Genomic DNA, 15,810 nt, shown 5'->3' with positions numbered 1-15,810 from the left:
ATAAGTTTAAAAAATATGCATTCGATACTCAGAGAAAGTTTTGCACGAAAAAGAGTTACCAGAAGACTAAACTTCCAGAAACTCGAATCATGTCAACTGTAACCCACATACTTTTCAGAAACAAAAGGTTGAATGGCTATCTTTGACAGATGCCAACATATGCAAAAGCCCTCTAGCCAAGCCAAATCACGAATTTCAACAATTAAGCACACAAAAAGAACTAATTTTATTGATCAATACACGTAAGCTTGAGTAAATTACAGTATCCGGCAAATCGAGGAGTGAGGGGAGAAACCTGGTAGCAGTGGATAAATGGCGGCGAACGTCGAAATTTTCTTCGGCGTTTGGAAACACCGCTGCAGGAAACAATAATAATAAGAACAATACAGTCGCCGGTGGGGCTGCCATAGGCTACTCCAGAGCGCGGGTATCAGGAATTTTTGCTGTTTTTGGAATTATATATATAGAGATCGGGGAAATTGTTTTATGAATGTTTGAAGAAGATCTGGAACGTTGGTGAACTCCGAGGTGTAAGTGGGCTACACCTGGCGGATTCCTATTGGGTGGATGATGGGTGGGATGTTTTCTTTCTTGTATAGCTATTCTCGTGTTTCTTTTTTCTTAAACTGACCATGCAATATTTGCGGCAAAGTTACGCTTTTAGTCTCGTACAACAGGAGTTAAAAACTTTTTACCTCCGGGTTCAACGTTTTAATCATTTATTTTATGAAATTTTTTAAATAATTTTAAAATTAAAAAAGTTAATATATTTAATTTTATACTTTATAAAATATTTAACATTATCTCAAAATTAGAAGGAAAAAAAAAGTCGGTATATTCATTAACCATGTAAAGGATAAGATTATATGTGTCAATTCATTTTAATTTTGGGATTATTTTAAATTTTTTGTAAAAAATACAATTAAATATATTGAGTTTTCTACTTTAAGAAGTATTTTAGAAATTTCATAAAATAGAGGAATAAAATTATTAAAATTTCTAATTTATGAGACCAAAAATATAATTTTATCCAATATTTACAGATATATAATCTGATGACACATATTTTTAGATAAAATAGAAAACAGAGCAAATAATAATATGAGTAGATCTACATCTATTCATATTCATTTTACCCCTCCATTATTTTTAATATTATTAAAAATAGCCATCATCTTTTAAGTAGATAATTTCATTAAGATATAATTTTTAATTTAAAATAAATGATATACAATAAAGTTTACATTCATCTAAATTTAAATTTGGCATTAATTAATATCATTATAATTTAGAATGAATTATATGATACAACAAATACATTAAATTAATATTTTATTATCTTAATAAATAATATCAACTTAATTTTAAATTTTAATATATACTCATCTAAATTATTAATTTTATCGTCAACTAATTTTTTATTCTTCTATTTCTTATATAAAGTCAGATACATGCAAAATTATTTAAAAATTTATATATATATTATATTATTAATGTAATTATAAATAATAAAGAATAAAAAGTATATATAAGTTCCTTAATAATTTATTGCAAATCAAATATATTTTTCTTATTCAACTACCTTTATAACAATAAAAGTATTTCTCATCACATGTCTTACTCTATAAAAACGTATAAGAAAATTTTAATTATATAAATATTTATTTAACTTACAATAAATCAAGCAATGGTAGATATGAATTTTTGTGCAACCTTTTTTCATTAATGTCAATAAATTTAATGAGTTTTAATTAAAGAATAATTTATCTTTTAATTGAAAAGAAACTTCAATAGTATTAAATATAATTTTTCAAATCATAAAGAGCTTATATGTAATTCAACCAAATCTATAAAAAGGAAGTGTAATACTCCCATTTTATTTTTCAGATCATTCTCATATTACTTCCATAAATTTTCTTAACCATTTTCATCGAAACACAGTGCGCCGGAAAGGCCAGTTGACCAAACCTGCAGCGGCCAGCGACAAGAAACCCCACCAAAGAAACAAAGTGAAAAGGTATAATGGGCACTATTCAACGGCATCAGATGTAAAAGTCAAGTTGCGTACGGACGAAAATATGCTAAATTTCTAAAGCGCATTTCATACTGCTACCAACCATTCCACAACCCACCATAACTAGTCTCATCTGCACCTTCCACATAACCCCCCAACCCCAACACCATCCTCATCAACTGGCAAAAAGCAAATTACAAATCTAAAGTGGGGGGACGCACAGAATGCCCTTCAAAAGGGCAAGCACAGATCAAGAACCGTTTCAAGCAACGATTGCCTCTTCCCTGAGGAGCATCTGATCGAAGTGCCAAACGCCTAATACAAGAAACCATAAATGACTGGTATGAGAACTAGTGATAGCAGAAGGGAAAAAAGTGATTTGGGAAAGAAAAGCAAAGTGCGGCTTTTGTATATCCATAGTCCCTACCGTGGCCTTTACCCACTCTCCTCAGCTGTGCAACATATTCTGATATCTTCTTGATAGATTCCACCTGAAAGAAGCAAAGTTTTGAAGCTTAGTTTTATACCATAGTCAGAAGTAGAATGTGAGAGTCTCCCTGCAATATAGATGGTGATGGGAAATAATCGAGAACCTGTTCAGCCAAAAACTCGCTCTCGATAAAATCAGTCAGCTGCACATCATTGTTTCGGGAGGCTATCTGTTGTTGAAATGATGAAGGTTATCAGTGTAAACTATCTCCACCAGCCACCCTCAGACTAAAGCAGGCAAGAGTATCACATATCCAAATTTAAATTTCAAGCACGCACCTATAGAGAGTCTATAAGCATCACTTACCGCATGCAAATTTAGAAGCTTCTCGTTTGTCAACTTCTCTAAAGACAATGCCAGCTCCATAGCTGTAATACAAATAAAATTAAAGAAAAAGAAATATCAAGGTCATTTAGTCTTTGACAAATGAGTTAAGCGCTCATGGGCATGAGAGTATAATGAGAAGACGTGCAACAATCTTGCAATTTCTCAAGAAAATTGTGATGAAACACTTATGCCAAAGATATGATGGTAGATAGTAGCTCTTTCATACACTTTATGCAGAAAAGGAAAATATATTTCATTAATGATTTATCAAGTAAATCATTGATAATTACTGCGGTTCAATATGTAGTGAATTATCTGCCCCCCCCCCCCCCCCCCCCCCCCCAAAAAAAAAAAAAAGAAAAGAAGTCATTGCTCATTATTCTTTAAAATACACTATTCAGTAAGTGACATTACAGTATCGGGTGAACTGTTCGTATTAAATCAGTAATTTCAGAAAGCATATTTTATCTTAATACTTCCCTTTTAAACAGATTTCAAATAGAATTTGAAACTATGCTCTCACAACCAAGCAAGTAACTAGGAAAGCAACACATGCCTTTTTGTTATTGTACTTCTTTGGGATCATAATACAAGTAATTCCTCCCACTTAAAATAAAAAAGAAGTGTGTATTAAATTGGATTTTCAGATAAAGGCAATTACCAATATACTTTTTAACTATACCCTTAATCAATCAAGTTGACCTTTGCCCTGTCACGTGTCTCTTAGCTGTGATCTACATCCTCAACAGTTACACAGTTAATCATAGAGAAAACTTCACCAGTTAATCATCATATATTTAGAGAGAAGTGGAGACCAACACTAGTCATTTCCAGAGACCATCAAAGACACCAAGACCAGCAAAACCTCACAGATTGCATCAACAGAACTCAAAGAAAAATACAAGACCTGGAATCTAAAGTAAAAGGTCAAACAAGTACTTCCACCATAAATGCTGATCCTATACTATCAATATCCTGTAACACAATTATAAGCACTTTGAACAGCCAGTTTCAGTACTCAAAAGACCTCCATTCAAAGCGACCGAGATCTGACATTACTCGGTGCATATTGATCCAGATCAAATAAAAACACCTAAATCTCTATGTGGATTGGACATACTTTTTCTCACTAATCATCATTTGTTATGCTCCTTATCACTTGTCCTTTCCATGATTTCATATATGTTACGGAGAGAGTCGGCAGTTGTGTTGGATGTTTTACGGTGCCGGTTGAGAAATTGATTAGTGGGTTGCAGGAAAGGGACGTGAAGTACATGTTCTTGGGCGGCAAAAAGGAGTAGGAGCAGTATGTGCAGGTTGTGGTAGGCACAAGAGGGTAAAAGGAGATGAGGGATTGTGAAGAATTATGCCAAATTGCTCCAAGTCCAGCAATGATAAGAAATTTCTTTCTCCCAATATTTGGCGCTCTTATGCATGTATTTGAGGGAGTAGTTTTAGGAACATAATAATCCAAAGAGATTTTGATTGTGAAAGCATATCCACATATGACACCAACATTGTACTTGATCTTGAAATGGATACAAAATCAACTATATGATCGATGTTGTGTCCCATAGAATAAAACATAATATCCATGTGCTTTATAATTACTCAGCATTACTAGTAAGAGACGTGTGTGAACAACAAACAATTGGTGACATGAAAAAAATGCCACTGGGAGATATATTATTATGTGGATACCCCCCAGCAGGAAACTGGATGCATGTAGAAGTTTATTGCCCACCACAAAGAAATGTAGGATGAAGACAAATCTTGGTCCCCATGGTTGATGTCAACATTGGATAGACATGAAAGATTACTATAAAAAATTTGACCTATGCACATATATGAACCATTCAAATACAGGATAAACATGACTGTTCATTACATACCCTCCACAGATAATATTTTCACGTTATAATCTAAGGCAGCATAGGCAAGAAATGAATCATTTACCATATAATGCATCTCCTTTTTCAGCATGATCGAACTCGGAAAGTGGCATCAGAATAGACTGGAGCTTAACTTTTCCACCTCGCTTGTTCTGGATTTTGTTGAACAGGTAACATCGATTAACTTACTTTTCTACCAATTATTGTAAAGAGGAGGTAATAAACATGTATAAATGATCGAACACCTGGTATTCCATCAATTTTTCAGCGTGCTCTCTTTCTTCTAAACTTGACTCCTTGAAAAACCTATAAGAAAAGAAACAAGAAACCAAGTTCAACTAATCTTTTTCAGAAGAATAAGGAAATAATGAAGTCCTCGCACCGAAAATGACTTGGTTTCTTACATCGCAAGGCCCTTGAGAGCAACGTTATCTCTATCAAAGTAGGCAAACATGGCATGGTACACATACGAGACATTGTACTCAACGCTGTAATCACCACATGTATTCCAAGAGAAATCCATTAGATTGGAATAAACAGATGAAAAATCCAATTAATTTCACAAGGGAACGAAGAAGAAGAAGAAGAAGAAGAAACAAGGACGAAGATAACATCTTTTCAAATAGGAAAGAAGCTAAAAACTGAAGGAAGATAGAAACCGCACTTGATTTGTTCGTTGATAGCGGCCTCAGACTCATCGGCGAACTTATGGCGAGCAAGCGAATCCTGAGGGACACTGGGCACGAGCAAGAGCTCCTTCTTCACTTCTTCAAATGGCTCGAAAACAACGCCGGTCAAGGGCTTGCTGTTGGTGTGCTTCGCAGCACAGACCACGCCATTTCTTCCCTCAAAATTCTTCAGTGAAAGCAAAGAAGGAGGTGAAGAGGCAGAGGAAAACAGAGCTCCCAGATTCTCCCCATGGGAATTCAACAAGCCAAAAGCAGGAGCAGTTTTGAGGAGCATCCTTTTCAGTAGAGAGAGAGAGAGAGAAGAGGGAAAACTGAGAGTAGGAGTCTGCGTGTGAGTGGAGGTGATAGACATGGATGGATGGATTATAAGTACACCGAAAATGAAGAGGGGGCGCGGATGACCGTCTGATAAGACAACACGTGGATGGAGAGGATTGAATCTTTGGAGGAAGCGCGTGGCAGGCTCATGTATAGTGTAGAAACTCAGGAGAATATCTGGACCGAACCCGGTCCTGTCAGCTTGACCTCATGGGGGCAAAAAAATGGAATAATACCATATTTACAATAGCTTTTATTTTTATAACGAAATTAACCGAAATAAAAAGTTAGAAGAATCTTATAAATTTTTTTAATTTAAACAGTTTAAAAATATAAATTATAATTTTAAAAAAATAATAGACACTCCATTTAAAATATTGCGAATACCCAATAAATTCACGTCTCTCATTGGTTAAACGAGGTCAATTTTTACTTTAAAAAAATAATGCGTGTTTAATATTTGTATCGATTTAAAATTGGTATTAATAACTTAGGGATAAATTCACTTTCATGTGTTTTTAATCTCTATAGCCTTATGCTTTAATATATAAAAGAATAATATTGTTTACAATTTATTTAACAATTTGGCCCCTATAAAAATTAATAGTTCAATATAGGAATAATTAAACAATATGTTAGGCTTATTTTAGATAAATTTTTCAACTATGTATACAAAAGATAAGTACATATTATAATAATAAATATAGTATTCATATTAGAAACAAATGTGAATAACTATTTTATATATAAAAGTTTAAATAAAAATGGAAATCAAAGAAAGGAAATCTATCTTCAAGTAGAAAAAAGAAGTATCAATTTTGATCATACTTTATTCCACATATAAAACCTAATTAAATACTATAGCAATTTACTTTATATCGTAAGTTTCATCAGACATAAATAAAATATTAGCAAGCACAATGATGTGAACAATATAAGCTCATTTCGAATAGGTCAAGTTGAGATTTTTTTGGGCCTTAGTTTGTAATTTCTAGAACAGGAACCTGTAAAAGAATTATTAGTAATGGGACATTCAAATCAGTTTGTGAATAAAGAAATTGAGAATAGTAAGTGTTAAAGCAATGTAAATATAGCATAATGCTAGTTTTATCCTGTGCAAGCATAATTAAAATGTTAGCCCTTTGGATGGGGGGAGAGGGAGTGGGTGTTTGAAAATTATAGACTGACTAGACCCCTACAGACTCGGAGGAGGGATTATCCCTAGCCACCTAAATCCCGCAACCTTTAGAGATACAGGTTTGTTTTTTCTTTTTTTTCTTTTTTTTTTTTTTTGATAAAATAGTCTGCTATGGTTGGGAAATCTCCTAGATTCCGGGAGGATATCTGGGATCCTCGGAAAAATATCCTCCTCCACCCAGAATAACCAAAACTCAATGTGCAGAAATTCTCCTGACTAGGGAATATCACACGTCTTTACTTACACGGCTAATGTTGATTCGACCACATGGAAATTTGTGATGAATGCGACCTCTGTGCCAATAACACGTTCACTACCCTTGGAGAGCTCCTCTATCTGGGCTTGGTCGAGATTAGGCTTCAACTTTAGCTGGGGTTTTTCGGTCGTCTTCCTGTGGCCCATAAGACCCTTTAGCTCTTGGGATAGGGCTTCTGAGTCTCCTTGAACTAGTCTAATTCTTGGGGCACCAAACAAATATATTAATAAATTAAAATAATATTTACATACAATTAATATAAACAAAAGAAAATCCTTTAACTATAAATCCTTCATGAAGAAAATTGTTTAGAAATAAATTTTTAATAAAAAAGATATATTTACAACTAATTTTTTTATCAACCCATATAATTTTTTTTTAAGTCTTAATTTTAATTTCATTGTTAAATATTTTCTTTATTTAAATGCTTATTTTTTATTAAGGAATAAAAATTATTGTCCATTTTAGTTGAAATTTCAAAATTAAGGAGATCCTTAAAGGTTTTTTTTTTAGGGGGGTGGAGTGGGGGTGGGGGTGGGGGTTGAGACAATCTCTATAGTACAAGAAAGCAAAATAAATTTTACCCTTAATTTATAAGTACTTTAATAAATGATTTATAATCTTTAAAACATGAAATCGTTTAAATTTTTGTCACTGAAAAAAATAAAAAATAATATATTCAATTTTCTTTCTTTTTCAGTTTTGTATTATATTATGTATAAATTAATGTGAACATTCAAAGATGCTTGATATCGAACTTGTAAAATAAAATTATATTCACACTCATAAAAAATAAATAAGGAATATTTATATATATATTTGCAATCTCAATTTAATTTCCTTTTTAAAGGTTTAAATTGAAAATGACCACATTTTTTATTTCGGGACCACATAATCCAACAACATATTTTTGTCTTATGGACCTGTCATTCTATAAATTAATTAATATATAGTACGAATAAGATTCCACCTAAATCATTCTTTTCCATTCAATTATTTATTTATGGACATAAATTGTCAGGACGAAGTGGTACTTTATTTTTACATTTAATATTTTGGTGGTAATGATTATTATATATAATTACGATAATCACACGGTCCTTCCATGAAATTTGATATATTTATACGTAATTTTTTTATAATTTAAAAAATTATATCTAATATCTCTTATATTTATTTTTTATTTAATAAATAGATTGTTAATGAGAATTTATCAAATTTGCTGAAATTAATAAATATGAAATGAAAATCATATTTACCTCAAATTGACTTAGTGTTGATTTATTGCAAGTCAAACATCTTTTTCTCATCAAATTACTTTTATAAGTATGAGAATATACCTCCTCACATGCATTCATGTGTGAAGATGTACAAATGTGGTTTGGTAAAAAAAAAAATATTTGCTCTGTAATAAATTAGTAATAAGCAATTGAAGATATATATGAATTTTTATTCAAATTTTTTGTTAATATCAGCAAATTCGATGATTTTTTTATTAACAGATAATCTGTTTGTTGAACACAAATAATGATAGGAGTACTAAATATAATTTTTTAAACTACAAAAATTTATGTATAATTACATCAAATCGATGTACACCCACCTTATGCATACACCACACAATTGTACGTTACGAGCAGTATATGTTTATGTGTATGAAAAAAAAAAGGTACTATACAGAAATATATTTTCGTATATTTTGATTGTAGATATAAATATAAAACATATAAGGATGTATAATATTGATATATTCAAATTTTATATTCATTAATTAAAAAATAAATTATAACGACTTCCCTCAATATTTGTATAATTACGAATATTCTTTTGTTGTTTGTGAAATTATCAATACACTCATCACATTTGATGAAATTATGTAATATTTGAATTGAGCTCTGAAACTGTCAACTTTACGCTTGTTGTATTTTTTAATAATAATTTGAATTTTGTATCACATTTCATTATTTAACACCTAACATATGGTTTCAAATCCATGATTGATTTCGTAAAGAAATTATTATTTAAAAATTTTGGGAGCAGAGAAGGATGAAAATGACAGTGAATGGGGTTGGGAAGGGGGCATTATTATTTTTACTTTGACTTAAAAAAATTGTGAAAATATAAAGTAAAATGATGTTTATGTTATGATGGAAAGTAGGTAAGAGTTAATATATGTCTCTTTGATTTCAACTAGTAGAAAATTCAAATAAGGGTAAATCAAAACCGGCTGTCATAAAATTCATCGTAATTATGAAACTTCTTAGGATTAATAACTTTTTAGCAAATACTCCTTATAATAAATTATCATGAGAAGGTATTTGTTAGACGATCGTTAAGACTTAGGAGGTATTTATAATTTTTCAAACACTGATGGGGTAATTGTAATTATTACAAAAAATTAGAAAATATTGTTATAATTTATCCTAAAAATAAACCCTATTCACGTCACTCAGTTTTATGGATGATTATCCCGTAATCTTTATTTTTTAAAAAATATTATTTTTCAATTGTCTAAATACTAATGTGTAACATCTACAAGACTTCAGCGTGATTGGGTCGTTGTAATCTTTTTGGATTCAAAATTCTAAGACTTGTTTAAAAATGAAAAATATTGACATATTCAATTACAATTATATATAAATAATATTTAATTACAATTATGATATTTTAAAAATAAAAAATTAATAAATTTTTTATTATTTTTCAAAAAAATAAAATTTTCCAATTCAGAGTTATTTTATATGTATATATTTATATTATAAAATAAAAAACTACCATAGACCTGGGCGATCCCCGATGCGAGGTTGCCTAGAAGTCCGTTGCTCGTTTTATGGGTGACCTCGCCGTTGCCCCCAGATTGAGCGACAATGCTAGTTACTGATCGTTTCCCTAAGACACAGCAACTATATATATATTATATATAACTATATATAAGTATTTAAGTGTACATATATAGTCTATATGTAAATGTAATATAAAATTAAGAAAAACAAAAATAATTTTACTTATAAAATTAAACGCAAATTTTTTATAATAATTTACCCCTAATTCTAATAATAATAAATACGTTGGTACATATTGTGGTGTGTCTACGTATATATAGAGAACAGAGAAGGCAGTAAAAGTAAGAAGCTTTTTTACCGGTAGCCGGTAGCTTTATCTTCTGTGTGTGTACGTGTGTCCCCACCACAAACGCCTCCCCCCGAAAATCATCACGCTTTTCATCATCAAAAAAAGGCACACTCTTGACTCTCCTACTCCCACTCACTCATATCATAGAAGCCCCTGGTACCCCGGCATGACGACCAATCCACCTGAAGGTTACGCCTCCGATGATTTTCTAGAGCAAATCCTTTCGATTCCTTCATACGCCGGACTCGCCGGAGCCGACGGCACTAACTCCTCCGAGACTACGTCGTTGAGCGATGCTGTGTCCCACCTTGGTCCAGCCGCCGCTGCTGCCCCCCCCCACCCCCCGCCGATGTTTCCTTTGAGCCTTAGCCTCGATAACGGCCGGGACGCAGTAAACGACAACGGAGCTTATGCAGTGAAGCCTGTAAGCTTTTATTTTTGTTTGTTTTGAGCTTTTGGTTGGTTAGAGTTTGGAAGTATGTTGTCTTGGTGTAACTGTGAGAAGATAGTGAATTTAGTAAAGGATGGAGCCGCTATCCTATTCGCGTCAGTTTTGAGGGAACTCTTTGGCGTATCTGTGTGCGCGCGCATTAACTTACCATCTGCCCTTTGCTGGCCAAAGTTGGGAATTTCGTTCTCTTGGCATAATTGTTTGCATGTAAATCAGTTAAATGTTGGAGTCGACCGAGCTGTTTTACTTTCTGTGTCTGAATCATTCTTTTGGTTTGTTGTTGCTGTGAAAGGGTGTTGGGTCTTTTGCTTAAGTACATATTCTGCTTTTGCAGGAGAGGGAAGCAGTTAACAATAATATGGGCAGTTTATATCCAGCTTTTGACCATTTACAGACTCATGGACTACGCCATCCTGCGCCTCAAGTTCAACAGGTCACCCTCAATTTTATGGATAATTGTATATGCTTAATTTATTTTTTCCAGGTGTGTGTTAGTGATGTTTCTTGTGCTTGCATTTCGCATATGCTTGCTGGGTCATGTCTACATTTTGGAGCAGAGGGAGAATCGATGTTGAGTTGTTTGTATTTATTAGGTTATAGGATCTTGATAGTACATGCGGGTTGGACTTAGATCAGCTAATTTTGATGAAATCTAGCAATCTTGTGGACATGCTCCATTTATTGTTGCTGTTACTTTTATGAATATGCTTCAATAGGGAGATTTTTTAGGTTAAGTGTGATATTGGGCTTAGCAACTTCGTTCGCTTTGTCATTCAATGGTCACCTTTTATTGTGTTAATGAGAGAATTTTCCTGGATGTGGGTTTCTGGGAGACAATCATTTGGAATAATGGGGGTGTTTGGCTGAGTTTATTTAAAATATTTTTTAAGATATTCGAGAATTTACGAGATGTCACAAAATATTTGGTGAAAGTTTTACAGAGGAGCTTATTTCAAAATAAGAAGTAGGATCTTATCAGCTATTTTAGGGAAAAATGGGGAAATCCTAACTTATAAGCATCTTAACAGACCCTTTAATTTTGATTGTAGTAATAGCAAAAATCTATCAATGCTACATCATTATTCTTGATGATTTTATTTTATTTAAATACTTCAAGTGCTTTTCTTTTTTTCTCAATAAAAATAAGATCAATTGTCTTATAAGCTATAAAATATATTAAGAGATGGTGGGTTCATAAGCTGTTCCGCATAAGCTTAGCCAACACCCTCTGAACCACTGCACATGTCTTTTTTGGTTGCTGAGATCATTAAATTGATAAGTCAGCGTATTTATATCTGTAATCATTTTCTATTTAAAGAAATTCAGTACATATAAATGACAATATCTCTTGGTCTTATAACCATTATTACTATACATTGTGTTGTGTCTCCCTTATGAACAAGAAAAGAGAAGGGGTGAGGGTGTGATACTTTTAGTTGCAAAATGTCTGTTTGTTTAGACTAAGGATCTAGCTGGAAGGTTACTTTTTCTATATCAAATAAACAATCCTGTTGTAAGAATTATGATCTATCTGTTTATCAGTAAATTTAAGCCTAGTGCAATAAGATTCATGCTTTGGCTTGGACAAGAGTCTTTTGGTTTAATGTCCTCTATAACCATCTGGATAATTTTTTGAAACTTATCTGCTAGCATCTTGTATCTGCTTTTCCAAAGTACTATTTATTTGATATATCATGCCAAGGTCAGCACTAGAATACATCCTCTATAACCATTTGGATACTTTTTTGAAAATTATCTGCTAGCATCTTGTATTTGCTTTTCCAAAGTACTATTTATTTGATCTATCATGCTAAGGTCAGCACTAGAATACATCTCTACTACTTCTACAGGCCTTTCAAGGTCAGCCAACACCAAGCACAGCAGTAACTCTACCACAGCCACCTGGAATTAGGCCAAGGGTTCGGGCAAGAAGAGGTCAAGCAACAGATCCCCATAGTATTGCTGAGCGGGTATGGCATTTACTTGAACAAGCTATGGGATATGCTCTTTTTCAGGGTAACAACTGTCTGTAACTTCTTATTTGCTAATGCTTCTCACTAAAATTGATTGCATCTGAATACAGTTGCGTAGAGAAAGGATATCAGAAAGAATCAAGGCCTTGCAAGAACTCGTTCCCAGCTGCAACAAGGTGTGGACGCATCTAATACTATAAATTCTTTATCCCATGAAATTACTTATTTGATTTGGTATACCAATTTCTAAATTTACATCTTAGGTATAATTTTGCTCCTTAAGTTGGGCATAATTCTTGGTCCTCAGTCACTGGCATCTAGGTATGAGCAATTGGCAAAGTAGACTGACCCTTCTGTATGCTATGCACCGTATTCTGGATTCAACATATTTGCTTATCTGTGGGAGTTGTTTCATCTAATTGGTTTATGAGATAACCGTAGTTGATATGAAATAATTGGTATATAGCTTTTCTAATGATGTCCGTGTATACATTCTCATTGCTCATTAAAATAGCTGATCAATGTTCAATGGCAGTGAATGGTATTAAGAAGGGATGATATTGAACTTCTATTAGATGTTTCTATATTGCTTGATTGAATTTTATAGATCCTCGGTTGTTTTCTTTTCCTGTGTTCTTTCAGACAGATAGGGCTGCCATGCTCGATGAGATATTGGACTATGTGAAGTTCTTAAGGCTTCAAGTCAAGGTAACAATGCCCATCCACTCTTGTCATGAGTGAAGTTCTGCATATTAGTTTATTGGACTTCTTCAATATGATAATTTGATCTCTGGTGTTATCAGCTTTGTGCTTACTGCTAAGTAAATGTATGCATACCCTTGTCTGTAAATTCTTGACCTGTTTAGAGCATAGGGGGTTTCAAAAGATTTTGATTTTTGGGCCTATTTTGTAAGTCAACAACTTCTATAACTGCTGGGTGTAATTGCTGCAACCATGTACACAATATGTCTTTAAATTCTGCAAAAAACTATGTGCTTTGCAAACTTCTGCTTTCCTCATCCTGTTCTTTGGGTTTGTGGACATCTTTTCTTAGGCATTTCATCTCCTCCTTTGTTTGTTTTTCTAATGCTAAGCCCCAAAATGTGAAAGCCAAATACTTTTTCCTGCCTCTTTCTTTACCTCCCTCCTTATTTTGTTCCCTTTATTGCCCTAACAATCCATGTAAACAGGTTTTGAGCATGAGTAGGCTAGGTGGGGCTGGTGCAGTGGCCCAACTTGTTGCTGACATTCCCCTGCAAGCCGTGGAGGTAACTAGTGATGCTTCTGCTAATTTATTACAACCATACACAGGAAATTGTTTTAAAAGTGTACATCTATATTGGGTTTATTTCACAAAGCTTCTTTTGGTCACCTGACATTTAGGATGAAACCGGCGAAATATCAAATCAGCATGTATGGGAGAAGTGGTCGAACGAGGAAACAGAACGCGAGGTAGCTAAACTCATGGAAGAAGATGTGGGAGCTGCAATGCAATACCTCCAATCCAAATCACTTTGTATCATGCCTATTTCACTTGCATCACTCATCTACCCTTCCAATCAATCTGATGACTCTACCCTTGTCAAACCTGAACCACCTGCCCCCTCATAAACTAAGGAGTCACTGCACGCGCCTACAAGAACTCCCTGTGGCCCTGATCCCACGTGCCTATTCGAATATGCAATCTCTTTTCATGCCCTTTTCCATACCATGGCAATGCAATACAATCAGTGTCGGACGGAACAACTTTTCTTTTGTTCTTACTCGCCCCACCTTTTATTTTCTAAAAAGTTGGCTATTTCTCAAGCTAGATGACGGATGGTGTAGTGAGCCAATGAGACGAAGGCACTTGTGTATTGGGCTTGTTATTTCTAAGTTATCTCCAATGCTGCTTTCCTCTTCTTTTGTGGGTGGGTTGGTGGGGTATGGGGACTTGTCTTTTGCTTCAGTGGATATTGTAAAAGTCCTGATATGCGACATGTGAGTATAAAATACTAGTAAATGGGCCAAATGGTTATTGTAGCTCTGTCATTGGGGGCTCGTGATATCATCCTCCATGATTTTGTTTGTAAATTATGATGTGTTTGGCCAATTTGTATTATAATCTGTGTTACCAGGTAGTGTATAGAATCCAAGGGCGAGCAGCCTGGCAACTGTTTGTGTTTCGTTTGTTTTACCAGAAATGACTCACTAATATCGGGTAATATAAAAGGATTCATCGAATCATGATTCTCTGTTTTTCAACAAAATTTTCGAGACGAAATCTACAACTTCATGTTCAAGGTAGGAGATGGCAAATGGGGTGTCTTGAACTCGGTAATTGTATATTTCTTAGGTTGCTTTGAATTATTTACTTTGCTTTTGATATAGTTTATACCTCCTTCTTTTTTCTTTTTTTATTTGGGAAAAAAATAAAATTTATCCAAAAAATCAAACCAGGTAGATGAAAAGAAAATAAATTGTAAAACAATTGACCACATAGATCGTTAAAAAATTTTAGAAAATTTTTACAAATAAGTAAAATTATTATTCGTAGGCTGTAAGGATATTTTTGTCAATTACCAAAAAAATGAATAAAATTTAATGAAGATTAACTGGTTGGGCTAGTTGTTAGAAAACTGTGAAAAATTAAGAAGATATTGATAATTTTTTAATTCAAAAGTATTCGTCATTGTGTCGAATTTATAGGAGCCTGGTAATATTTATCCTGTTTATAAATATATTTGATTTATTTAAATTTTTTTATGTAATATATATGTATAAATAATATTTTTAATCAGGTATTTATAGATAATATTTTTTGATTTTTTCAAATAATTATATTAAATAATGAAAGGAATAGGGAATTTAATTGGACTTTGTGGGTTAGGCTCGTTGGGTCGGGGCAAGGGCAGGCTTCGAATTTTCCAAAAATCAAGTGACGTGGCTCTCAAATACAACTAAATACATTTTGAATCCGTTCTGTTGCTATTCCTATTTAAGGTTGTCATTATATTTTTAATTAGAGATAATTATACTTTTCTCCCTTAAGATTTGAGGTAATTATATGGTGATTTTCTGTGATTTGAAA

At 33.2% G+C, this 15,810-nt stretch overlaps 3 protein-coding genes across 3 annotated transcripts in view; 1 reads left to right on the top strand and 2 right to left on the bottom strand.

Annotated features, from left to right (window-relative positions):
- LOC105160857 (multiple inositol polyphosphate phosphatase 1) overlaps positions 1 to 553 on the bottom strand; it is a 6,140-nt gene extending 5,587 nt beyond the window's left edge. The window contains exon 1 of the mRNA XM_011078355.2: positions 296 to 553. Within this exon, the coding sequence (XP_011076657.1) occupies positions 296 to 408 (113 nt within the window). The 5' untranslated portion in view covers positions 409 to 553. The remainder of the gene's footprint in view (positions 1 to 295) is intronic.
- Positions 1,875 to 5,762, bottom strand: LOC105160855 (ferritin-2, chloroplastic). Its single transcript, XM_011078352.2, has 8 exons — positions 5,388 to 5,762; positions 5,128 to 5,211; positions 4,969 to 5,029; positions 4,788 to 4,875; positions 2,811 to 2,872; positions 2,608 to 2,673; positions 2,442 to 2,505; positions 1,875 to 2,329 (listed from the first exon to the last, which is right to left on the bottom strand). Exons 1-8 carry the CDS (start codon positions 5,684 to 5,686, stop codon positions 2,277 to 2,279), a joined length of 777 nt encoding a protein of 258 aa, XP_011076654.2. The 5' UTR covers positions 5,687 to 5,762; the 3' UTR covers positions 1,875 to 2,276.
- On the top strand, positions 10,460 to 14,916 carry LOC105160854 (transcription factor UNE12). The gene is made up of 7 exons (XM_011078351.2): positions 10,460 to 10,740; positions 11,102 to 11,200; positions 12,618 to 12,737; positions 12,851 to 12,916; positions 13,383 to 13,448; positions 13,931 to 14,008; positions 14,124 to 14,916. Exons 1-7 carry the CDS (start codon positions 10,483 to 10,485, stop codon positions 14,349 to 14,351), a joined length of 915 nt encoding a protein of 304 aa, XP_011076653.1. The 5' UTR covers positions 10,460 to 10,482; the 3' UTR covers positions 14,352 to 14,916.

This window comes from Sesamum indicum, linkage group LG4 (assembly GCF_000512975.1).
Source record: "Sesamum indicum cultivar Zhongzhi No. 13 linkage group LG4, S_indicum_v1.0, whole genome shotgun sequence".
In the NCBI taxonomy this organism is placed as follows: Eukaryota; Viridiplantae; Streptophyta; class Magnoliopsida; order Lamiales; family Pedaliaceae; genus Sesamum; species Sesamum indicum.
This window is presented reverse-complemented; position numbering and strand designations above follow the sequence as displayed.

Bases quoted from the DNA above. Each gene is read 5' to 3' on its own strand.
- LOC105160854 (XM_011078351.2), top strand. From the start codon at position 10,483: ATGACGACCAATCCACCTGAAGGTTACGCCTCCGATGATTTTCTAGAG. The intron at 10,741-11,101 runs GTAAGCTTTTAT...CTGCTTTTGCAG, and splicing joins GAGCTTATGCAGTGAAGCCT to GAGAGGGAAGCAGTTAACAA. The intron at 12,738-12,850 runs GTATGGCATTTA...ATCTGAATACAG, and splicing joins CCCATAGTATTGCTGAGCGG to TTGCGTAGAGAAAGGATATC.
- LOC105160855 (XM_011078352.2), bottom strand. From the start codon at position 5,686: ATGCTCCTCAAAACTGCTCCTGCTTTTGGCTTGTTGAATTCCCATGGG. The intron at 5,212-5,387 runs GTGCGGTTTCTA...TGGTGATTACAG, and splicing joins GCTATCAACGAACAAATCAA to CGTTGAGTACAATGTCTCGT. The intron at 2,674-2,810 runs GTAAGTGATGCT...TTTCAACAACAG, and splicing joins AGCTTCTAAATTTGCATGCG to ATAGCCTCCCGAAACAATGA.